Below are 27,685 nucleotides of genomic sequence, written 5' to 3' on the forward strand. Positions count from 1 at the left end.
TTAAAACATGACTCCTTGTTTATTAATATTTCCCCGAAAAACGAATGGATGATCTTAACGTTCACGCTGTTGTTGTGTGGTTTTTTTCATGCAATTAGCAACACTTGGCGAAACAATTAAAAATATTAGATTAGTATCTTTCACAGCAAGAGAAAGAGACAAGAGTAAGCTGTTAGGTTATAGTTTTCTTCGATAATATCTTTTAAGGAAAAAGCAGCTTAGATGCTATCGATTATATCGGTTTAAGGAAAATAATGACGTCATGTTTACGTGAAACCTAGTGGTAAATATGGCTTGTTCAACTTTATCATTTAATCTGCACGATGAGTATTTGATCTTATTTAATTGTTTGTGCAGAGTTGAAATAAACAGAAATATTAGCTGCACGAACATAATTAAGATTCTTCAGATCACAAATATGTGTGACTTCTTTCTTAAAGGCACGGAATATAGCTCGATGCCAAAAAGGTTCATTATTATTTAAATGCATTATGATGTTAATCTCTTTTCACTTTAACGATTTAAACAAAAAACAAAACATATTATTTATATACAGATAAATAAATATCAGCGATATTTTGGCATTGTTTTAACTGAAGAATGTGTGACTACATTGCTAATGATAAAAAACCATATTATTTAAGTGCAGATAAATTAATATCAGCGATATTTTGGCGCTTCTTTAACTGAAAAAATGTGTGGTCACGTAGCTAAAAATTAAAAAACAACAACATTTATACAGGTTAATAATTTTTGTCTGTAACTAAATCATGTGCTTTATTGTTTTAATCATTAATTCAAATGGGCTCAACATAAAAATGCATACAAATAAAGAGATATAATTATATTGTTTGCATCAAACTTTTTAGTGCGAGTTTTATAACAAACAACTTAACGCAATCGTCTGCCCTGGTTTACAGATGGTCTTTAAGACAATTAGACAATTATTTGGCGGATAATCAGAGCGATAACAGCAGCGTCATAAATCTTCTAGCACATGTTTTGATCTGGAACTCAAACAAATTGCTTGAGAAATGTGGTGCACTAGTTCTGGGCAGTCACGTTTCTTCTGAGACAAATAACAGGGTGATATCAAGTACGATTGGAAAGCATACGCACATGGACACTTAAAAAAACAATAACAACAACACAACAAAGAAGACAAAAGCTTTTCAGTAACAACGAATACATTTATGTAAGCGAAGATATGCACTAGCGGCTCCAGCAGGGAGGAGGAGGGGGGGGGGGGCAGCCGGCGCCCTCTCCCCTAAGAACGTTCAAGATTACGTTTTACTTTTAATTACAATATCAATGTAAAAAGTAATAAAATACGCACAAGATGCACCATATCGGAAAAGAAATTGTTATTTATTGCCTGGGGGAGTACCAATCCCCCCATGCCAACACTTTAAATTAAACAATTACAATATCGATGAAAAAAGTATTAAGATACGCACAAGATGCACCATATTGGACTAGAAATTGTTAAAATTTTCTTTGGGGAGTATCCATCACATACCCCTGCCAACACTTTAAGCTTAATAAATTTCGGGTCTGAGGGAAGGGCGCAGGTCGAAAGCTTACGCCCCCTTAGGTTCAACCCCTAGGCCCGCCCCTGATATGCTGCTTAAGATGGTGCTGTTTATGGTGATCATGGCGTGCATGGTGATGATGCATCCGTCCTTAAATTATTTTAAGATGGTCAGAGCGATGATGTAGGTTGACAGCGCGGACAGACAATGCACAATGTATATTTTAAATTCCCTCATTTAATTCGTCTCTTGTATTCGACTTATTGCAAAGTCACCATAAACCACTATAAAGGAAACTGCACTTACTGCGACATTTAAACCTCATAATACAACAAACCAGTATTTAGTCAAACATTGAATGAGACGCCGAAGTTATTCCGATACTTTGTTAGTCATTCATAGGTACAGATTATTTAAACTGCCCTTGATCAACCTAGCAGTGAACTAAGCCTTAGTACATATCCGATTCATCGCTGTTAGCTCGTACCAGGTCCTACCTATCGTCCACTTATTTATTTAGTTTCCTTCTTGTTCGATCAAAGCGGTGAGCTACGTAGTTGATACATGAAATAAGGGTCAGGGGCGTAGCTTGCCCTTTATTCATGTGTGCTCAGGGTGTTCGGGGGCATGTTCCCTCGGAAAAATTGAAAACCATGGTGCAATCTTGTGCATTCTAGGCGTTCTGAGCTGCCTAATTTAGGAATGGAAAATGGACAATTTTAGGATCATGTAGTCAAGTACACATACTGCAACTTTGGCTGATTTTTTAGATTATTTTAGTCAGAATCATGTGAATTCAGCCGCGTATTCGCGTACAGGCAGCTACGCGCCTGAGGGTTAACATAAAGTTCATATGAGCTACGTACTCGGTACTTGGTACATGAATTAAGGGTAAGATTAAGTTCATACGAGATTTGCGTACCAAATTTTCCTGGAGTTGTGTCTTACCTATTTCAGTATACATATACTGCAACTGATATTGTCAATACTAAGGTTGTTTGCATCATCATAATAATGACCTAGTTTTTAGTCTGTTTTGTTTGTTTGACTCATTTTCTTTCGTAATTCGTAAACCGGGTTAGCTAAGCTTTGTCATTTTGTATCTTGATAATGTTTTTTAAATGAGGAACTGTTTTGATGGTCGTGTTTATGCGAGTACAAAGTCGATCGTCCCATATCTACAGTTCTACTGCGACCGAATTCTTACAGTACACGTATGTTTGTTCCAAAAACGTATATATCAATGGGGTTTAAAATCTGAAACCGACAAAAATTACATAACGCATATAGCGTACTTAAAGTCAAAACAAGTTGCTATAATTATAAATACATTCATAAACCGAATTAATTTCTACAAATATATTTAATATGTAAACTCATGAATGTCCCCACGACAAAGAACATTGAACTTATAATGAGTGTCCAGCCGGATTGGTCAACTGATAGAAATTCAAGTTTAAAGCAGTTGGTCCTATTTTCTCAAAACATATTAAAAAGTATACAGGCTAAAGTGTCTTATTTTATTTAGCCATATTAATTACTTAAATTTCTTTTTACATGAACAAACACTAGCGAGCGGGCCCTGCGGGGGCGCCCCCCCCCCCCCCCGACCCACCTTAAATCGTCCTAGTTTACTTTTTATTTGAACTGTACAATACGTCCAAAATCTCCTATTTCGGACTAGACTAGGAATGTTAAATCATTCTTCGGGGATTATCCCCACCACCCCTGCCAACACTTTAAACCAAAGGATTCCGGTTTGGAGGAAGGGACGCAAGTCAAAAGGTTACGCCCAAAAAATACCGCGACAGATATCTGTCAGATACTTAGGCATTCCGAGATTATCTAACATTGTTAAACCACAGTTATTCATAGTTTTTTTGCTAGATCGTTAGAAAAAAATAATAATTGACCCATTTGATAAATCTGCAGGATTTTTTTTCTTCAAAATATTAGGTTAAATGTCACTAAATTTTACGCCTCATATGACACCAAAGCAGGAGTTCATTCCATTCAAACCACTGTGGGTAATAGCATTAAGATAAGAGGAGAATATCGCTATTAAACCAGTTCGTCCCACATGCCAATGACCTATGACAATAAACTACAGTATGATCATTCAGTATCGGCTACATTCAGTTGCAACTTCAATTTACCATTCCCAAATTGAAAATGAAAGTCAGACTGATATGACAAATGCATCGTGAATGCAGCGTCACTTTGAAATGATTATACAATATCTTCCCTTTTATGATTAACATATTAATGAAATTCGCATAATGTCAAACGACATGGGGAAACTAAAAAGAGGAAATACCAAAATGTTCGATATTAAAATACTTATAAATTATTATGAACTACAAATTTACATAGCTTCAGTAAATTTCTTCATACAATGTACATCAAATTTGCTAACCGGTACAAAGCAGGGTATTTTTCTAACTTGTAAAGCGTTATTTGATATTATGACTAAATAATATTTGAAATATTTCATTGATTTGATTATAAGTACATACCTTTATGTTAAAATCAATTTTCTTATTTATAATTGGACTATGAACATGTAAGAAAATGACTGGTGAAATATTTAATGAAAACTGGCCAAGAACGTCATGTATTACTTTTTGGAATGATATGATCGCTCATAAATTATAACTTAGAATAGTGTACATGACAAAGCATTTCCATGTAGGACTGAAGGTCGAACGGCAGCATTTATAGGTCGAATGGCAGCATTTCGATGTAAGACTGGAGGTCGAATGTCAGCATTTCCATGTCAGACTGGGGATCGAATGGCAGCATTTCTATGTCAGACTGGGGATCGAATGGCAGCATTTCCATGTTAGACTGGGGATCGAATGGCAGCATTTACATGTCAGACTGGGGATCGAATGGCAGCATTTCCATGTCAGACTGGGGATCGATTGGCAGCATTTCCATGTCAGACTGAGGATCGAATGGCAGCATTTCCGTGTCAGACTGAAGGTCGAATATCAGCATTTCCATGTAAGACTTGAGGTCGAATGGCAACATCTGAATGTAAGACTAAAGGTCGAATGGCATTATTTGCACTTAAGACTGGAGGTCGAAGAACGTCATGTATTACTTTTTGGAATGATATGATCGCTCATAAATTATAACTTAGAATAGTGTACATGACAAAGCATTTCCATGTAGGACTGAAGGTCGAACGGCAGCATTTATAGGTCGAATGGCAGCATTTCGATGTAAGACTGGAGGTCGAATGGCAGCATTTCCATGTCAGACTGGGGATCGAATGGCAGCATTTCTATGTCAGACTGGGGATCGAATGGCAGCATTTCCATGTCAAACTGAGGATCGAAAGGCAGCATTTCTATGTCAAACTGGGGATCGAATGACAGCATTTCCATGTTAGACTGGGGATCGAATGGCAGCATTTACATGTCAGACTGGGGATCGAATGGCAGCATTTCCATGTCAGACTGGGGATCGAATGGCAGCATTTCCATGTCAAACTGGGGATCGAATGGCAGCATTTCCATGTCTGACTGAGGATCGAATGGCAGCATTTCCGTGTCAGACTGAAGGTCGAATATCAGCATTTCCATGTAAGACTAGAGGTCGAATGGCAACATCTGAATGTAAGACTAAAGGTCGAATGGCATTATTTGCACTTAAGACTGGAGGTCGAATTGCAGCATTTGTATGCAAGACTGAAGGTCTAATCGCAGCATTTGGATGTTAAACAAATTTTTTAATGTCTAAAATACGATTTAAACATAAAATATGGAAACCGGAAAGTTTTCCGTATTTTACACTGTTTTTTATTTTTTATTTCCGCAACACATAGTAGCTAGTGTTCATGGACAAATCTACTCATGGTGTTTCTTTTTACAAAGAAAACCTTGTTATTTTTAATTTTAAATATTCTTTAAAAGTAAACTATCATATGTTAGTCCGTTGAGTCGCTATTGCCTAAAAGCATCCCAGTCGACCTACGGTCTCGTGAGAACGGGGTTCGACTGAAAGATGTCCCTCTTAAACAATTCAACAACCCCATGGTCAGAATGTCCGTGACATTCGCATGCAAAATATTCAGAATCCAAGCAAACTGACCACAGGCAAGAATTATCAGAGCAGACGATAATATTTAACTCTTTTTATGATACAACCTCCCGTCAAGATGGTGAACTTTGAAATGACCAATATTAGCCAACGCAAAGCTCCTGTAAAGCACGGGGAATTCATTCACCCCATAGGTTGAATCACCGCAATAAACTATGTGCACAACTCCATGTCAAATGTAGACCTACCATTGAGGTACACTCACGATTTTGAAGGTGCCACCCTATACACCGATAATTTAATCACCCGATCTCCTCCATACCATATACTGAGCTTTTCTTAATGGGTTGAGTGCGTTCCTTTAAAGGTATACTGGCTGCCTAGATTAGCATTAGAAATTGAAGTTAAAAACTAAACCTTAAAATACGTCAGATATGAAGAGTCACAATGGGTTAAAGACAAAACTGTCACAGGTGTCAAACTGTATATGCTCTAGCTTAAAACCAATGTCTATAACTGCACGAATCAATACGTTGCTAAATATGGATCGTATTGTATTGCCGTCTTTGTATGCATGCAGAGCAAGCAAGAACTAAAAAGCTGGAAGACCGCCTGGGCGTTGACACCCGCACTCAAACGCCTCCATGAAAATTAAACTAGCTTGCAAGAGACGGAGGCAGGACCACAAACTCTGGGAGAGCGCTTGGGCGTTGACCGTCCCGTACTCTAAACACCTCCATGGGAAGTAAAACTTGTTTGCAAGAGACAGAGGCAGAACTAACAAATCTGGAAGACCGCCTGGGCGTTGACTCTCGTCCTCTCAGAACACCACCATGGAAAGTAAAACTAGCTTACAAGAGACAGAGGCAGAAATAAAAAATCTGGGAGAGCGCTTGGGCGTTAACTCTCGCACTCTGAACACTTCCATGAAAAGTAAAACAATTTTGCAAGAGTCAGACGCAACTAAAATCTGGGAGAGCGCCTGGGCGTTGACTCTTGTCCTCGCCGAACACCTCCATGAAAAATGAAACGTTTGCGTTTGCCTAGCCTGCAAGAGACAATGAACACCTCGCTGCAAAGCAAGACTATGAAATAACAAAGAAGATAAGGACCTTTGTCACCCCCGGCCCCCTCCCTGCCCCTCGGAGCTTCCCCATCTTAAACGACGTCCTGGTTAAGATAACGGGTACAAGTATTAAATAATAAGGTATTTTGATAAATGTAGCATAGCTTACACCCGTGTTGTAAACTTTCCTGTCCTTTATAATATCCCAAAACGCAAACGTAAAAGATAAAACAAACAAAACCCTCTTAGCTTGACAATATTGTTTACTGCAACGGTCCTGGCCAAATCAACATGTCAAGGACTTGATTAAAACATATTTTCCACTCATTGGCTTCAATCGAATTAACTTAGTATGTGTCAATTATATCTTATCAAATGTTAATTAAGAGACATGTTTCAAAGAAAACAATAAGTTTCATTTCACGCAGTCATAACACGATCATTAATGTTGAAGTATATGCAAGTTTTTAAGGATTTAACTGTAATATTTGGTAAGCAAAACAAAGATAAAGCTTCGAAGAAGAGAACGTTGCGGAGGTCAACTGCCTTCGTAAATCAGTTCAAAGTACGCTTAGCGCGAGACACACCAAGGAAGACTCAGTGCCTGACTGTTTACATCGATCGACCAATCAGCGCTCGCCTTGCGGTAGAACTAGTTCAGTCGTATAAAAGCGGCTCGTTTTCGCTATTATTAAACAGTCGAACGATATTATTCATACAGACAACGTAGAAAGATTCAGTGGAAAAGGATTAATCATGAAATATTATGCAAGGAATACTTCTGTAGATTCAGTGTGCGATTCAAGTGATAGTGAAATGTAAGTATTTTATTTTGTTTCTGTTTTTGCATTTAGTTAAGCTTTTGTTTGAAACGCTGAAAGCATGTTAAACTTTCTGGAAAGTTCGGGGTTAATAAGTATTGATAATTGTGATAATTGCGTTATAAATATGCTTTATATTCAGAACAAAATGTTAAAGTCGATTTAAAATGTGTTCCATATTCTGGGAATGCATAATCGCATGGAGATGATCGCGCTTAAACCCACATACCTCGCATAGCAATGCACAATGATAATGTAAACTAGTGCAGACTAATCGAATATTTGTACTAGCCGACTCAGATATTCTCATGGTTTATGTATCTGTTATTACAGGTCTTGTGACGAAGGTATGCAGGAAATAGCGGACAGCCTTTACCAAGCCCTGAAAGAAGATAGGCTTGTTCAGGGTGTGTTCCCGTGTGCACGCATCCTCGAACAGTAAGTACATTTTTTTTAAATTACATAATCACTTGGTATGTGCCAGGAAAAAAAGCGTACTTCTCGAATATAATACGGGTTTATTCGTGCTAGAATTCTAACTTTATTTTTTGTCTGTCCTGTGGTTTTATTTTACACTTGGAAATGTTTCGGCACTTGTATCAACTTACAATCTTCCATTCTTGTTATTTCAGGACCCCCGAGGTGGTTACCCTATGTGCGATACCTGAAGAGCAGTGCAAAAACATCTCCGCCCATATCCAGCAAAAACTGATTGAAGCATTCTGCTGGGAGAATGACATCCGAGTTATTAACGTTGAAGAAAGCACGCTTCAGAATCTGGCCAAACAGAGCAAGTCAAAGAGTGACAGTAAATCCGTTGACTTCTACTGTGTACTGGTGACCAGCTCATCTGATGAGCACAGCCAGATTGATGAACAGACAGAGACAACTGCGGACAACTTCGGTTGACTGTAAACGTGCTTCATCTAAGTAAATAATGGTAGGTTGATAACTTTTCCATTGGCCTGTATATTTGTAGAATATATAATATGAATGATATTGAACCACTACGCGTGGGTCTTCAAAGGATTGGGAAACGAGGCTTGTAATAATAAGAAAAATGGGATACCATAAATATATTGTGTACCAATATCAATGTCACAACGATGTGCTAACCATCACCTTTCATATTTTCTTTCAGGGAAGCCAATCCCATTCCATAAACACCATACAAAACCATGGACTACCCGAAGCTCGATTACTCGGATTCCAGACGTATGCTATAAAGAGGCACTGTCCAGTGGGCGTGGCGAGCAAAAAGCATGGTACTTCGCACCGCGCGCCGTTCTATCTAAGCCCCGCCCGATGGGGCTAGGTGACGCATGCAAGAGAACATAATAGTGTCATTATTCATTCATGGACTCATCCGTTTTGGGATGCAACGCCCTTTCAGACACTTTGTGAAACACTGCAGCCTGAACTGCCCATAGTAGATCCTAAGGTTGTGCATTTAGTTTCAAATGCGCTTAAGGAGATCAAGAATTTTGGTGACATTTGGAACATGATATGACCAAACTCATATACCATCCAGTCAAGTGATTAACCATGTGCCTTTTGCAGTAAGGGTTACTGGTCATATGTGAACCGTGTAACCATATGACAGATAACAATATGACTTAAAACAGTGAGCGGATAAGCGGGAAGTCATATGAGTCACACTTAAACACACGTGGTTTTAAGTGATGAAGTAAAGTACGGGACACTACCGACAACAATCATTACAGGGTAATAAGAGATTAAAGGCATGTTACTACATGCCGACATGCTGATAACATGTGATATAGTTTTAATAGAGGCAGCCAGTGAAGGTTACAATTGTACTACACTGTAAAGATATCACACGAATAATTGGATACATTATTTCATCGTCTTTGTAAAATTTATTATACAAATTTTGTTTTTATTTTCTTATACTTTTCCTTTGAAGTAATGACGTGCATGTAAATTCGTTGTCATTTTAATATCACAAATAAACAGATATTGTTGATGCTGATGTCAAAGACGGCGTAAAAAGAGCATGTAATTTGATATTTAATTATGTATTTGCGTGCAATTTACCGTCATACTTATTGAGAACTATTCAAACTATATTGTTCACATGTTTTGTTCAACTGCTATGTTTATTAATAAAAGCTATTGAATACTTTATGAAGACTTCGTACTTTGTTTTCATCATATATTGACAGTCACATGTAAGGGAAGAAGAAACACACCCTTCGCAATGTGATCAGTTTTTGAAACCGATATGTGTCATAAATATGTTGATTTGAAACTTGTTTCCCCCTCAAAAAAATTGCACGTTGACAAGGCACATCTCTTTCTTGTAAACAGCGATTCAATTTATGTTTCGGTTCGTTGAACTTCATGGCCACAAAGGCGTTTTAAACGCCTACGCAGGTCAAATGCAGAGAAACAATATCGTGAATGATTTAAAGTGACACTCTTATTCAAAATCAATTCATACGTATGTCCAACAAACATAAATTTTGACTGATAAACTTTTAACAACTTACTAAATCATACATTTATGGAAAATATGAGCTACTGACAACAAGATTATAACCATGTCATGATTTAATAGCAGAAAACGCAAAAATATTAAATGATTGGTGAGTGCTAAAAGATTTACTGTGATCTACTATAGTCTCATAAAGTAGAAATACCGTGTTTTACGCACATTTCTTTCAAATTAAACTCGGTATCCTTCATATGAACCATTGTTTTCGACAGTTATTCATTCTTTTTGGAGTATTAAAACACTTTTATTACTTGTGGTAAATCTTATTAAGAAGTAAGAGTGCATCTTTAAATGAACTAAACAGGAAAAACTCTAAAGTACTTACAGAGAGGCAAGAAATAATTGGTATTCATATGAAATGTAAGTTTAATAAAATAATGAGGAAGAAAAATCACTGCTGTGGTTTCTGTGAAAGAGTTATGGAAGCCATTTCCTTCTTGTCCTTATATAGACCAGCCTTTTGAATTCTTGGAATTAAATACCAAAGACTTTCGAAGGTTTCGTTATGATTAAAGCCAATAACGGGATTATAAGAGCGTTCATAATTTACATAGTGGGCAGTTGAAACCTAATATTACTGCAATTAAACTCAATTCCTTCCATTTTGTGTCTTTTTAATATTGATAATCGACATAATTGTCCCTCTTTTGCAGCATTCTGTCCTGTTTTAAAACCCTTACTGCAATATTTATTGACACTAAATTACGTCGTCTTGGCGTCCTGCATCAGCCTTAGATAACGCATTTATTAATCACGCCTAAAAGTACTTTTGGATCGGGTTACCCGACGCTATCAACGAAATTGGCGCAGACCCTAGTCCGTTTTTTTATATCTGAAGTGCGTGTTTTAATGTGTACTATTTAACACTTATAAGATTTATACAAAAGATAACTTAAATGCCATTCCCCAATGATGACAAGTATGTTCTTGCATAACGCCTATTAAACAATGATATAAAACACCTTTCTATACCCATCCTGTTTTGGAAAAGGATGTAACCATAACCACATCATTCTTGGCCTTGAAGGTAGTTATGAATGCGCTGATATAATTATGGTTGGACCCAAATGTATTGAAATAGATGTGGGGTGGTATTCAATATACATCTTAAGTAAATTTTATAGTCATATGTCATTAACTCTATTGATCAGTAATTAATAACAATAAATCCGGTTAGCTACATTGTTCTTATATCCAGTTAAGACCAATATTGAATACAGCCCAGGTTTGAGCGATAAATTAGTGATGCCATGTAGAGAATGCGGCTGCAAACATTCAAACGGGTTCGAACAAAACTCTTGTGTAACCATTCTTTGCTTTAAACTCGAAACGGACATATGCAATGTAGGAAATAAACTGGCCAGGGGCGGCTTCAGGATCGTAATTTCGGGGGGGGGGCGTAACTTTTGATATGCGCTCCCTCCATTTAAATTTCAATATAAATGATGCATCTTTATTTTATTTGTATTTGTTTTCATTTTTTTTCGTGAGTGTGTGTGGGGGGACGGGTCTTTACCCGCTCGTGCTTTGCAGTTGGCTGCTGATCTTGGTCCTGCAAAACTCGACAAAACACAAAGCTGAAAATCATTATAGAAACTCAAATGTTAAAATCGCCTTGCATGCGTCAATCCAGTCAACACCTCGTCACAAAGCACGTACAACAATTCCTTTCGAGGCGAGGCTATTAAGAATTTTCCGACTATAGCTGGTTTCACAATCTATATAAACTATCTGCATACAACCTTGCTTCAACTGGTTAGGGAGTTTCCAATGGTAACAGATATTCCCTTTAGGAAATACATTAGCGCTTTTTCCGTTCATTTGTTTTTATTTGCTGTGTTTTTTTACTCAAGCTGAAATAACTATAAAGTTCCGACAAAATGATAAATATATCGAATGCATTATCGATGACACAAAATATACGGTTAGAGGCAAACTTCGATTCAAATCTCATCACGAACTGTCTATTTTTATGCCTTTAAAAAACAGCCAAACACGAACATGATTATTAATCGGGATTCCAATTGTCAATAAATAAACACAACCCGGTTTGACAACTAAAGTTTTATATGTTCAAATTATTTGAACGGATGGGCAGACACAGGTGTATCAACTATCAAATACAAGTGTATACGATGGAAAACAAAACACCTACAGGTACTTGTATTTTGTTTTCAATAAGCTCTTCAATATTGGTATTATTTATGTAGCTAATCGGATTGTATGGTACGTACAGCGAACGAAGTCCATCATTATTTATGAGCCTCTTAAGTTGAATATTGAAAAACACTTGGCCTGAATTTATCGAAAAAGACTACCATTCAATGAGTAAAGTTACTTAACCCTTTTACAAAAACGTGTTATACCGTGATTACCACAAAGACAATTTCCTCAAAAGTCTCTGAAATCTTAAATATAAAAATAAAATACTAATTACTAACAAAACAAAATAGTGAGCTTAGCTTTGTCTTGTTATAAAGGACTTAAGATTGTTAAATCAATTGGGCCCAGGGATAAACATATGCATTGCGCCGATTGCTCAGAGCTTTGTTAAAGTTAACAACGAGATTTCCGAGATTGTTGTTAACTTTTTAACGTGAATAAGTTGATTATATGTTAATATATTTAAATAAAACGTGTTAAAAGTTGTCTAAAACATGTTAGAAATTCTGCAGATCACAAGTATATCTATTAGAATTCCAGATCAATAGCGATTTAAAGGTTAACAATGGTTAAGTTAACAACGTTGTTAACTTTAAGATAAATCATTTTAGAAATACTGCAGAGCACAAGTATATCAATTAAAGTTCCCGATCAATAGCGAATTAAAAGTTAACAATGATTTAGTTTTCAACGTTGTGTACTTTAACAATGTTCTGAACAGTCCGCCCAATGGAAATTGAAATCGAGCGGTTAATATTTGTATCCATTTCTTTTAATGCGACAAATGTCTCAGTTACATTAAGATTGAACGATTTCCATTTCATTAACAATTAGGGCTTGTCCCGATAATTTTCATTGCTTTATTGGACATGAAATGAAGCAAGTCTATATGAAAGAAATATTCCACGTGACAGCGGCTACACACGTTGGGATGATATTAAAACTTCTCCATGACCACTGGCTGAGTAGGGGCGTTTGTCACACGATTCTCTCTCGCAATAAAGCAAGGATATTAAACTGTTGTTATATAAGTATTAAGTATCCAAGCAACGTGTGTGGAGCATGTTATTTTCCTGTTTGATCACGTTTCAAGACATTAGTTTGGTAGTTAAAACATTTCTTTCACCATTATGTATCATTATTATTATTAAAAAAGACATCCTTGAATGTCTCAGAAACTTTTGAAACACAGACTACATACAATTAATGCGTAAAATGAAAAATCAAACATGTGCCGATTTATAAAATGTGTAATTTACTGATGCAATGAATTTAGAAGACGCGCTTCTAAACAAATTGAATGTTAATAATAAAAAGGACGGAGCCGAGTAGCCAAACAAATTACGATGACTCTGTTGAAGGCACAAGGTGACTACCCAACAAACAATAAACGAGAGACACAAACGTACACATACATTCCATTTAGAAACACGACATACAAAACACCACATACATACCACATGCATACAACATACAAAACACCACATACATACCACATGCATACGACATACAAAACACCACATACATACCAAATGCATACAACATACAAAACACCACATACATACCACATGCATACAACATACAAAACACCACAAACATACCACATGCATACAACATACAAAACACCACATACATACCACATGCATACAACATACGAAACACCACATACATACCACATGCATACAACATACGAAACACCACATACATACCACATGCATACAACATACGAAACACCACATACATACCACATGCATACAACATACGAAACACCACATATATACCACATGCATACAACATACGAAACACCACATATATACCACATGCATACAACATAAGAAACACCACATATATACCACATGCATACAACATACGAAACACCACATATATACCACATGCATACAACATACGAAACACCACATATATACCACATGCATACAACATACGAAACACCACATATATATACCACATGCATACAGCATACGAAACACCACATATATACCACATGCATACAACATACGAAACACCACTATATATACCACATGCATACAACATACGAAACACCACATATATACCACATGCATACAACATACGAAACACCACATATATACCACATGCATACAACATACGAAACACCACATATATACCACATGCATACAACATACGAAACACCACATATATACCACATGCATACAACATACGAAACACCACATATATACCACATGCATACAACATACGAAACACCACATATATACCACATGCATACAGCATGCAAGTATACCATTTACAAAACGCCAAATGCAAACCATTTAGATAACACCACATACATACCACATGCATACAACATACAAAACACCACATATATACCACATGCATACAACATACAAAACACCACAAACATATACCATGCATACAGGCTATGATAATAGTCCGTTAGTTTCTTAGATGACATAGGTATGACGACAACATTATGCACCAATCATTTGTAACCACGCCCCCCAGGTCCGGGGAATAGCCGGGACTTTGACTTTCGGTCCAGCCAACCCCGGGTAAAATCCCCGCCCTGCGGGGACGAACTGATGGTTAAACCCCGGCCTAATGTCCCCGCACCCCAGAGACTCTATATAAGGACCAATCTCGGCTTATTTTGGCGCTATGACAAAACCACCGCGGTCCCCGGCCCTGCGGGGCCACCTGGAAAGTAAAAACACGGCCCTTTCCCCCGGCTATCCCCGGTATACCCCCGGACCTGGAGGGGCCGTGGTTACAATTGACTGGTGCATTACGTCAAATGCATCTCCGATCAGTGAAAAAAGACTGAGTATGAGTGATAGACATTTTTTCACATGCTCTATACAATGTAAATACAAACAAAACATGTTCCTGAAACTTTTATACCTTCAGTATTTATCTATTCTTGCTTGATTCGTCTTAAAAGAGTAGAGATTAAAGCATTTACTGCTGCCCTTAAGTTGAAAGGTCATTTTGAAAGAACTGTCATGGCGGACTGTGCAATTTTAGAGTTTTTTTTTATTCCAGTAGAGAGATTTTTCGTAGGAAAACTTGAGTCCCCTTTTTATTGGCTCAGGAGGTAATTACTTGTACTTTAAGAATATAATGGTTATCATAGTCTGCTGAAATGCCTTTTAATGTTGTCTAAAAATGATCATTTCACATTGAATTATAGAGTAAAGGATAATGGTGGTGTGTAACCTATGGATACACGCCCATTTATACAAGCAAATTAAGTTGTTACATATTTAGACACTTTTGCAAGAAAAATTGTTTTTGGATTAAAAGTCATTTTGATAATGATAAACTTTAACATCGTTTAAACAATTTGCCACAAACACATTGTTTTTTATGTAATACAGTCACGAGTGATATTCTTATGCACCAGTCAATTGTAACCACGCCCCCCCCCCCCCCAGGTCCGGGTGTTTACTGGGTATAGCCGGGGAAATGGGTCGTGTTTTTACCTTTCCGTTTGTTCCGCAGCGCCGGGTGAATGCGGTGGTTTTGTCTTGGCACTTAATATAGCGGGGAATGAGCCTTACCTAGGGTCCCTGGGGTGCGGGGCCATTTGGCGGGGATTTTTCTTCTAGTTCGTCCCTGCAGGGCGGGGATTTTACCCGGGCTTGGCTGGACCGCAAGTCAAAGTCCCCGCTATTCCCCGGACCTGGGGGAGGGGGGGAGGGGTTACAATTGACTGGTGCATTTGATATAGAACTAGGTAAGTGTCAGGGTTGACTATAAATGGACACACAATGAATCACGGAATTCGATCATATGTCATGTCACTAGGTCAGCAAAAACAATCTGCCATGCCTTCATAAAATGTATAGTTGTCCAAATGACGTTGTGAGCCCCGAACCCGCAAAAGGACATATGCGTAGGTCTGTCACATAAAGTTACTCCGGCAAAGAAGAACGTGCAGCGCCATTTTGTTTACAATTTGTACTGAAGTAGAACAGAGTAATATGAAATGTTAAATTTATTAATCGTACCTATCGAATTCTTTAATAAAATTCAGTCACCTCAGTCGCGTTTTTGTTGGTACCAAACTAGTTTCAGTTTTAGTTTCCAGGGTTTCGGTGGTTCGGAAACCTGTTTCGAAGGTTTTGCTTAAAGTAGCAAATACAGAGTTTGAACGAACTGATGGAGCTTCTGCATGCATGTAGACATTATTTCTAAGTTTCTTTAAAAGAATGATGGTCGTTGCCTGATTTCACCAAATGGTGTTACAACATACGTGTTGGACCGCTGTGCGCCTTTCTTAAAACTGGTTAGTTTTCGGATATAACTAACAGACGAAACCGCCTTCGAATGGGGTTTCAACATAATTTTCAAAAACCAGTTTCGGTTTTCGTAAAGCAAACGATAACCTTGGTTTTCATTTGATTTTAAACTACAAATACACATTTCGGGAAACCAATATAAAACCAAAACTAGGTTATTACGAACCAAACGCCTATAGAATGTTCACAAATACACACAAAGTAAAGCACAAAATAAGTTCACAATGTTATTATTTTTTTGAATAACTAAATCATATTTTTTATTGAGGACATATATGTGTGCATATACTTCTTAAATGTGATACAGAGTTTGACAAAATATGATAGGTGATGAATTCTGCTTTTTAGAACAATCAAAAAGGAAATTGTTTGTCTTGAAGCAAAATACTGAAAACAATACGTCAATTAGTAAAAGAGTCATTTAGCAATGCCGTAGATCCATTCGGAACCCCTCGGTCATTTTCCATCGTTGTTATCGATGTAAAATCGCCGAGGTGTTCCGAAGCAGGACCGTAGATTGTCTGAGTCCCAGGTGCGAGAAGTGTAACTTATTGGTGTCCTAACACAAACATCTCAAAAGTTGAAAAAATGCCTTATATATTTATTTATGATCTTATAAAATAATAACAATTATGTTTTATTAGCTAAAAATGATACATTTAGATTACTGAAAAATAGCGGAGTAATATTTTAGCTCTGAAGAATCTTTCCATTATGATGAATTTAAAGCGAGCAATAACAAAAGATTTGCATTTTTAAATAAAAAAAACATGATTTTTTTATGCTGCGGCTGGAGAGATCAATGCATTCTTTTCAACTAAACCGTTGAACCTGTAAAAATATTGTTTCTTCGCTTTCGATAAAGCTCCTACAGCTACAAGCTGTCCATTAAGCGCCCGCAAGGTCGTTGTCCTTTTTATCTTCATCATTTTTCAATACACATTCAGAGTCGTTGGCCTTCCCAATGCCGCAGGGGGCAATTACAGCATTGACTGACATGGTGAATATCGTAGATACAACTCAGACATAAAGAATACTTGAGCACCATAGCTCTGGTCATTGACTCTAATTGTCCACAACGTTGAAATGAAACATTTAAAGTGACAATCTTATTCAAAATCTTTACATACACATGTATAACAAACATAGATTTTGAGTGATTGACCTTTTAATTATTTACTAAATAACGCATTGATGACAAATATTAATTACTAATAACAAAATTGTAACTGGTATTTTAAAGCTGAAAACACACAACTATTAAATGATTGGAAAGTGCTAAAAGATTAACAGTGATCTACTATCTTCTAATAAGGTAGAAATACCGCGTTTTCTGCACCTTTCTTTCAAATTAAAATCGGTATCCTCCATAAAAACCATTGTTTTTAATATTTGTTTATCCTGTTTGATATATCAAAATTGTGGTAAATCGTATTTGTGAGTAAGAGTGCTTCTTTAAACTTTAAGGAATCGTTGTTCTTTATAACATTAAATCATTAGTTTGCAGACGTAACTGATGACTTTTGCTAGATATTGTTGGCCTGAAGGTTATTCAGATAGGCACAGAAGGTATTGACACTTGGAGGAATTAGATCGTGAAACGGGGGTCTAATGAGGTTGGCCTATTTTTGCTTCGGTCTTTGACCTACTGAAGAAAAGAAAATTTATAGACATGACTGACAGGAGTAGGTCAATGAGTAGGTCAATGTTTTCCCCATTAAATGATAGCGAACTTGTCCTGAGATGTATGTACACAAAAGTACATTAACAAGATGAACGATGAAGCATAAACGAGAATGACTTAGTGAAATTTAAAGTATGATAAATACTTAAGTCAACTGACAATGATCTTGTTGTGTGATTCACTAGCTTTTACCGGCTTTTCCCAGATGAAACGGACTATATAGATGCAGGTTGTTATTCTATTGTCATTTTTGGACAAGGATATAATAGAAAAAACATTAGTCATATCCTGCATATTTGAAATATCTTGCATTGAAAATTATATGCACGGCGCGTAGCTGGTTGTACCCAAATACGCAGTTGCGTAATGACATTTTGACAGGTCGAAGTTTCAAGTTGACGTACTAAAACCCCCGAATTTGAAATGAAAACCGAAGGGTGGGGTTAGGGGGTGAAGGGGTTAATAATTTTATACACCAAGGCATCGAATGCGTAATCCTAAATTTGCCCAATCTACGCGCCTGTATGCATTCCACTTATAGTCACCAAATGCATGTTTAGCACATTATTTATAAGTGATTCGTTAACATGATTGAATGCATGGATTTATAACAACGCGTAAATAATTTATACCCCGGTTTATGGACACACGCGCCGCGTGCACAGATGGTCAATATTTGCTATTTTTGATAATCCTTGTAAATAAACATTCCTGCAGTTTGTTGATGAAATGCACGCTAATTTAAACATAACATTCGTGTCGAAGGTCATGCTCAAGGCTAAATTTGGTAAATTTGTCCTCATAATAGGACAGTGACATATAATGTTTGTTTACATACTTTCAAAAATCTCAAGCCAAACATAAACTACGATCATGAACGAGCGCTGCCGACGATATTTAGCGAAAAATACCGAGCGCTCACCGGAAACTACCGAGCGCTCACCGGAAACTACCGAGCTTAAGTAAACGATCAATGGCTGTCGCGAACGACTGACAACGTGACAGAAATTTGTTGTTGAAAAGCAGGATTTTGAGCGCAGTAAAAATATTTTGCTTATGTTTCAATGTGCATTTCTACAAATAATAGATACTTCAAACATGACTTTGACGGATAATAATGAACCTATCAATGCAGACAACGAAAACAAGTAAGCAACTTAACCAGTTAAAGCTTGTGTACATGTTATGCATTGTTAGTTCGGGTTTATTTGATACGGGTTTTGTTTCGTGATTGTTTACAGCTGTTTGTGAAACGTATCTAGCTCGAAACAAAGAAGAAAGCGTATACATATATATAAATATACTGAATCGTGCAAATGATAAAATAATATAGAGAGTTTCACCTTGCAAAACTTAAACACTGATGCATATTATATTTTCCTTAATACGGTAAAAACGATAACTTTAGTAAAATGCACTGTGCATTTTTAATTACATGTATAATGTCATATGTTAGTCATAATGTAAGCGATGGGGATATCAATGCATTAAATACTTAAAAGTTCAATTGCATGCGCTGTTTATGCATTATATTCTTTTATTATTGTTATTTTATGTTAATCACAATATTGAACGGATATATCATGGTACTTTAATGCTTTTTGCATACTTCTCCAGTTGCAAACCATCTTATATGTTTAACAAACTTTCGACTACATTTCGGCAAAACCTACACAGATTTCCAAAAAGGGAAGTTTAATTCTGTGTTTAAGCTCGACCAATGCGGGCCAAGATCGCTAGGATCGAAACTACCTTGTGAGGACACATACCTAGCATACCAAACATTCCTCTCAAGTTCTGATCTGCGCCTCTTCAAAGCCACAAGAAAGAATTGCTTACAGTACAATACAAACTCCTTAGTTTACAAGTAGAGAGCTTTACAATAATATCTGAAAGTGGTTTATTTTAGCTTTTTGATTGCAACGAAATGAAATTGAAACTATGTGGGTGTGCAGAAGTTAAATTTCGATGATCAGAGCTATCTGGTAGTTAAACTTTCAACACCAAGCCGGGCTTGGTACAAGATAGATTGAAATGTGATACCTGGTTGAAATGATGTTACAATAAAGACATAAAGAGATGTTGGTAATGAAATTGAACGAGAACTTCGCACTTTAAGTCAATTACTAGTGCATGCGTTATGACAATAGTATTGGATTTTGCAAACAGTAGAACGCGGTTACCCTGAGCCAAGCAAGATCAATCAATATTCGGAATGTGTTTCGGTACAGGTTATTGCCAAGTTGTTTGGACGTTGCTACTACAAACATCAGCAGACGAAATACCAACGCTGGAGGCAGGCCAAATCCGGGTCAAAAGCGATCTAATATACAAAACCACCTCTTCAGTGTAAAAATCCACCTGGGGATTTTGAAGCAGAATTTTCTATCTGCTGTAAAATGTTAGAGGCAAACTATATAAACAATTAATAGCAGAAGTGAACTGACTCACCTCAGAGGCAATCGCACTCAAGTACAGATATTAAGTACATTACTAAAAGTACTTTACGTAAATAACAACGAAAATTTCATGAATTAATAAACGATTAAGGCAAATAACAGGAGTGCATGTGAATTTCTTCTTTGCAGCGTCACTAAGAGCAGACGATAAAACAAATGCACTTTTACTATTGAATTAGCAACATTTTAAGACCCATAAAACTTTTATCTTCCAAAAATATTTAAATAACATCGTTACAATTTGCTTTTATTGTCGATGATATAATCATTTCGTTTTGTTCAAAAGAATTGGAAGCCAGGGATGAATCAGCTCTATTATGCGACATCCTTTTTGAAACATCATCGCCCGATATTCAGAGTTCGATCTATCTGTTCAAGGACAAAGGTGACGAATCTTTGTAGGATACATATACAAATCTTGCTCAATTGCATTCAAATGGGTGAATCATAACGAATTATGTCTGTTTAGGCTGACACTTAGTCACGAGATGGACTGATTTAGTCACCTGGTACGATCTCTCTCAGTGTTGTTCCTTTTCCTCTCTGACAAGCGAACTTCGCTATTGGTTTACTCGGTTCATTATCGAGTACAAAATATGAAAAGGTTTCAAGTGCTGAATAGACTGAAAAGTGCATTTTCTGATTCAGTTATATACAAAGGGAAGCAACTCTTAGAACCCGTTTGCGCTAAATACGCATAAAAACGTTCGATGTGTGATTAAAGGGAGGTAATACAATTAATATATTTTGACCAGCTCGATTAAATTTATGAATGGCGTGATAGTAAAGGGAGGGAACAACCTAAACAATGAATCATGACTACGTTTAGTGTTGACTCACGTGTGCATTAGTAACCCCCATTCTTCCGGCATTCCAATCTCGACTGTCTAATGGGACGCTGAAGTTTATAGAGAAGCAGCGAATTAATTATTAATTGGGTGTTTGTTAAGGAAAACGTGGATAAAATGGGAAAGTAAGATCATAAAATTTTACTATATTGTTGTTATCTGAAATACATGCAAATATTGGGTGTATTATACTGCATAGTTTTCGCTTTATTTATATCGCTGGTTGAAAATGTATAAGCACCTAATTCTTGTAATTCCATTGTCGTTGCAAGAATGTGCACTAACAGGTACGAAATTGCATAAACAAGGGAGTGTACGAGTTATGCACAAAATAAGTTAAGTTTTAAGATCGATTAATAGTTATATTGTTGCTTTTATAATTAACCGCCATTTTAACAGTTATATTGTTGCTTTTATAATTAACCGCCATTTTAACCATTGCAGGTCCATTCTCGACGTCGGTAACGCTCTTGTGCACGTTGTGAAAGAGGCTCTTAGCCAGGGCAGGGTCACTTTTGGCATCTTCGAATGCGTCGAGGTTCTTGAAACGTAAGTGAAAATCTTTATTTGCGGCTTCGCAGGGCTCACATATATTGACTAGGCGTGCCCATAAGTAGGGCGTTGCTCAACTTGCATAAACGTTATTAATAATTAATCTCCAGCGTATATATGCAGATTTGCCATGCTGTAATGTCATAAGTGCATGGCATTTTTTTACTAGATTATGAATTAAATGTCAAGTATATACATTATACATTGCAACACATAACTGTTATATTGCAAAATAATTTACACGGAAGCACAGTTATTGAATTGCCGTCTAATGCATAACTGTCTCTTATCGTCAGGTAATGGCGCGGTGTTATTTCGTATTCTACTTAAATGCTCTTAGACTTATGTTTGTGGCCTGATGCTAAAGATAAACCACGGTAAATATAAAATTGTTTTATAACAAACTGGTTTGTTAAAAGTTGGTGAAGAGAGAGTGAGTGCACTTTTGAGTGGAAACGAAAATTCGTTTGAAGTACAAATGTACGCATTGGAAGTCACTACTTTAAATTATAAATAATACAATAAATGGTGCAGCGTATTTTCTTATTATTTTTAAAACAACTGGCCTACGTGCAAAAAAATAGAAACAGAAACTAGAACTGTTTCAATCTATATATAGATACGTATTACTTCACCAATCACATGCCCTGGCCTGCCGTTCTTGATTTATTTATAGCAATGCACATTCAGCTTGATATATAGGCCATCCAAATAAGGCAAAATTGAGTACGCATTGCCATTTAAAAGCTATAGTCAACAGTGGAAAACGTGGCTTTAAGGGAAAATATATTTGTTTTGCTTTCGAACTAACGACGTAATATGAAAATGCGAGCAATTCAATACTGCGCATGTTGCATACAAAAAATTATTGTGGGAATTGCGTCATTTAATTGTTAATGGTACGTATATACGTAATGATTTCAGTCCAAATAATTGTACATGGACAAATATTTTTCTACGATTTTTATATAAGAAATCTCCTTTTAGGGATTCGAGGAATCCCGTGTTAAACGTCTATTATTTTAGACTAGTAACGATCCAGAATGCGATTATGTTGATGACGTGTAGCTTGCATTTGTTTGGGAAAATAGTAAACAAGTGTCTGTATTGTTATTTTTTTCAGATGCCCGGAGCAGGTAATGCTGTGCGTCCTCCCCACAGTGTCTGATGAAAATATTCTGAACTTGGTCAACATTCAGCACAAACTGATCGAAGCTCATTGCTGGGAAAATGAGGTCAACCTCGTGAAAGTAAGCCACGCCCACTTGTTAATCCGTGTGACCTTGTGCATGTAGCTTAGACACGTACATTATTTAACATAATTATTTGACCTACTTTTTTTTTATTAAGGATTGGTTTTCTGTGAATATTTATCTTACGTATCTGGAAAAATATACGTGGTTTCCCTGTGCGCATAGTTGAAATATTTTAGTACAGGTGTTAGTAAGTGTATCGATGGGGGAATGATTGAAATGATATCGAATCTTAAACAATTATTCGTGATCATGCGTACCTATGTTAAAGGCTGGTCCATCTTTCGCATTCCATTTCGAATGCAAGCTAAATATTTATATAACTTTATGTGTTATGCACTTGAAATCTGTCTATTTTTGATTCTCTGCAATGTATTTCTTCCTTGTTTCATGCAGCAATGCAAATTATTAAGGTATTTGCTGTTACTGAAACACGCTGAGATTGCATAAAATCTACCACCGCAGGAAATTCAAAACAAATCTACATTTCAAAGTTTTTATCAGTTGCAATACACACACACGCTAACAAGCAAGCAGATGTTTTAAATATATTATATGGAACTTTTTTTAATCCAGTGTTACACCTAAGCTACATTATAGCTATGAATTTATACTTTCGTCATTATTGTTTAATTTATATCAATATTAAACCCTCTTTTATCTGACGCATTTTAGGTGGACAGTTCACAAAAGCTATTGGCTCTTCTGACCCAAGGAGCAAGCAACCTTGACCGCACAGCTGACCTCGGTTGCCTCTTAGTTGGCTATCCGACCGATGACATGAGCAAAGATGATTTTCAGATCACCAAACTCTCCTATCTCTTCAATGAACAGATGGAACCCATTGCTCTGCCTGATTGAGAATTGTAAGGAGGATGTTTGAACTTGTACTTAAAAAGGTGAGGATTTGTGTTTTGTTTATATATTTTTAGCTCAATGGTGACGCAAACTGGTAGCACATAGAATCTCTCTCGAGTCCGTTTCTTGTAGAAATCAGTAATGACGTCCATTTTTAGAGGCCATGAGAAAGTGACCCTGGTGGGGATTGAACCCACAATCTCTTGTGAGACGCGAAAGCCTACTTCTAATCTATATTATTCGGCCTTTTACCAGTTTTGGGGCAGACGCACTACCCCCCCCCCCCTTTTTTTTTGGAGGGGGTGGGGGGGGGGGGCGTGTTTTTTCAGTTATGGGGGAAGAGTACCTTTTTCATGCATTGTAGGCTCAAATGATTTAAAATTTTCCATAAAGCACTGAGTATATCTCCTAGAGACATTTTAATGATTTTTTTTAATTTTAGGTTTTTTTTGTAAGCGGGGAATTTCAGAGGCTATTTTTGGGGACAAAAACAGGGTCTGGCCTTTAGGGAAGTTGCGGAGTATCGGCTACGAAAAAGCCTGTTAAAGGTCTTATTTCTCATCCTTTGTGATTTTGCACCAGGATAACTTCCCCCACAACCTTAACCTTTAAAATGCACATGCTGCGCCAGGTGTTTAAATGTCAAAATGCACTTTCGTGTCTTAAATGAATATTAAATATTGCACCTGTAAGCGAATGTCATGATGTATTGTTTATGAAATGGTTCGGGAAGTTTGATCAACTCTGATATTATGGATATTAAAATTACTTGTTTGCTAGTGGTTGACCCAGAGATTGCAAGCAATAAATACATGACACCGAACCAGGAAAAATCGATTGAAACTATATTAAGAGATTGAAAAATCAAATAGGGAAGTTTAGTACAGCCCATGTATAATGATACACTTGAATTTCATTTTAAATTTCCTGTGAGAAACTTTCACACAGTTCGAACAATAAATTTATGTTGTACAAACTTAAGTTTGATTTTAATGTTCTTGTACGGACTGATAATATATATGCTATTATTTTATTTTCAGGAACAGCAAGCGTTCCTGTCCGCGGCAGCTCAGCCTAATTGGCTTATCAAGATACGGTCTACACCAGATCCATATCAGCTGAAATTGGCTTGAAATCCTGCCCTATGTTATGAAAAAAATGTATTCAAGAAATAATTATATGTGTTAAGGTACACTTGTCTGATCTGCCTGGCTACTTAATGTATGAGATATAATTATATGTGTTAAGGTACACTTGTCTGATCTGCCTGGCTACTTAATGTATGAGATATAATTATATGTGTTAAGGTACACTTGTCTGATCTGCCTGGCTACTTAATGTATGAGATATAATTATATGTGTTAAGGTACACTTGTCTGATCTGCCTGGCTACTTAATGTATGAGATATAATTATATGTGTTAAGGTACACTTGTCTGATCTGCCTGGCTACTTAATGTATGAGATATAATTATATGTGTTAAGGTACACTTGTCTGATCTGACTTGTTACTTAATGTATGAGAAATAATTATATGTGTTATGGTGCACTTTTCTGATCTGACATAATGTATGAGATATAATTATATGTGTTTAGGTGCACTTTTCTAATCTGCCTGGCTACATAATGTATGAGATATAAGTATATGTGTTAAGGTACACTTGTCTGATCTGCCTGGCTACATAATGTATGAGATATAAGTATATGTGTTACTTAGTTTGCGCTGATTAGTGCCGCTAGTTTTGGATCAGGGTGGTATTCCATATGCAACTTAAGTCATTCTTAGGGACATACATCATTGATTGCATTCACTCTATTGGTCAGTTATTAATTGCAAGTAATCCGATTAGCTACATCGTTCTTAGATCCAATTAAGACCAAAATTGAGTACCAGCCGTGGGGTCCAGAAAAGGATTAATAGAAACATCAAAAATTTCAATCTGTATATAGAAACGACGCAAATGTCAACGAGTTGATTTGTAGTAAAAAAAAAATACACAAAGATAATTTCAATTTACGAATGATAAATCGATTTATATCGTTATTGAATCGGCACCTTAAATCATTGTAATTATGATCAATGTATTAACTTAATGAGAAATGCATCTGTCTTGTCAGAAGTATTTTAATTTAATTTTGATGTCATTTTAAATTTTTGCAATCTAAGACTTTGGGTGTTAAGAACAGAATCTCGTTTGCACTGCAATGACCTTAAATGAGTTGATTGGATGTTACATATACAAGAAATTATAGGTTATATTTTAGTTTAATCTATATTTAGACGTACATTTGTATGATTCATGAATATACGTTTTATTTTGCATTTAATAAACAATGTTTTAAGTACAAGATACATGTATTTAGTAATTAAATGCACTTTAAAGATTTAGGATATAGTTTATTCTCTGTTGTTATATCTTCTGTGAAAATGGGGTTTGAAAGTACATCATGAAAAAAGCATAAACGTCTGTTTATTTAAATTTATGTTCTGCCATTATCTAGTGCGAAAAGAGGTGAAATTCATAAAACATGTATAAAACTATCAATTTTGTTTTAAAACGAAAATACAGACAAAACTCATTATGTTTAAGTCGTTTGAACCTCGGAAAAGCTTCGAGATAACGAACGTTCGCTATAACCAAAATACAAAACATGTCTTATGAAACCCAAAATATTCGAAAAAAATCGACTTAACAGGAAAGTCGAGATAACAGATTACGACATAAAAGCTTTATTCAGGTACTTCCATAAAATTTAATAGGGGTATTTTATGATTTCGTGCTGGGCACGTTTTATTTATTCGTAGATTAGACTGTTGTACATTTTTGCTGTGCAAAGTGTATTGTTCCTCATTGTTAATACATTATTTATTTTCCCATTTTGTATAAACATTATTATTATCACATCGCTACCATCATTGTTCTTTATATGCAATCATCATTGTTTTAATGTTAAAGATGTTATTGTTCTTATATTGATAACAACGTTATTCTTATATTGCAAACATCATTGTTCTTATGATGCAAACATAATAATTCTTATGCTGCAAACATCGTAGTTCTGATGTTGCAAACATCATATTTGTAATGATGCAGACATCATTGTAATAATGCGAACATCATGGTTGTAATGATGCAGACATACACGTTTTAATGTTGCAAACATTGTAGTTGTAATGTTTCAAACATCATGGTTGTAATATTGCGAACATCATAGTTGTAATAATGAAGACATACACGTTTTAATGTTGCAAACATTGTAGTTGTTATGTTGCAAACATTATTGTTTAAATGTTGCAAACATGAACTTTTGCCTTACATTGAAGTGAAAAGTAAATAAATGACGAAACATTACCAGTAGTTCCTCTTTTTTGGACTTTCAGAAAGAACAAATCCTTGTAAGTTCTTGGGGAGGGGCTGGGGGGAGGGCGATGCAGTTTGTTGTCTATTTGAGTTTATCAAGGTCTGCCCGTGCCCATTGGCTGCCTATTGACCCCGCAGTGACGTCATCACGACCTAAATTGTGTTTAAATGCCATGAGCTTTAAGTGACACAACTCGCAGTCAAATCGAGACATTTGGAAGAAACAGA

At 36.3% G+C, this 27,685-nt stretch overlaps 2 protein-coding genes across 3 annotated transcripts; both read left to right on the forward strand.

The window, feature by feature from the left end:
• Nucleotides 1–7,323: 7,323 nt before the first annotated feature.
• LOC128214225 (growth arrest and DNA damage-inducible protein GADD45 beta-like) lies at nt 7,324–9,614 on the forward strand. The gene is made up of 4 exons (XM_052920583.1): nt 7,324–7,463; nt 7,800–7,904; nt 8,099–8,406; nt 8,608–9,614. Exons 1-3 carry the CDS (start codon nt 7,402–7,404, stop codon nt 8,373–8,375), a joined length of 444 nt encoding a protein of 147 aa, XP_052776543.1. The 5' UTR covers nt 7,324–7,401; the 3' UTR covers nt 8,376–8,406; nt 8,608–9,614.
• Nucleotides 9,615–19,099: 9,485 nt separating this feature from the next.
• LOC128215515 (growth arrest and DNA damage-inducible protein GADD45 alpha-like) lies at nt 19,100–27,448 on the forward strand. 2 transcript variants are annotated; one of them, XM_052922198.1, is made up of 5 exons: nt 19,100–19,274; nt 21,878–21,982; nt 23,109–23,235; nt 23,914–24,137; nt 25,137–27,448. In XM_052922198.1, the coding sequence occupies exons 1-4, from the start codon at nt 19,183–19,185 to the stop codon at nt 24,097–24,099; spliced, it is 510 nt and encodes a 169-aa protein (XP_052778158.1). In that variant the 5' UTR covers nt 19,100–19,182; the 3' UTR covers nt 24,100–24,137; nt 25,137–27,448. The 2 variants fall into 2 exon arrangements, with proteins under 2 accessions (XP_052778158.1, XP_052778159.1); XM_052922199.1 differs by lacking the exon at nt 19,100–19,274 and adding an exon at nt 21,400–21,558.
• Nucleotides 27,449–27,685: the final 237 nt, after the last annotated feature.

Source organism: Mya arenaria, chromosome 13 (genome assembly GCF_026914265.1).
Source record: "Mya arenaria isolate MELC-2E11 chromosome 13, ASM2691426v1".
Lineage (NCBI taxonomy): Eukaryota > Metazoa > Mollusca > Bivalvia > Myida > Myidae > Mya > Mya arenaria.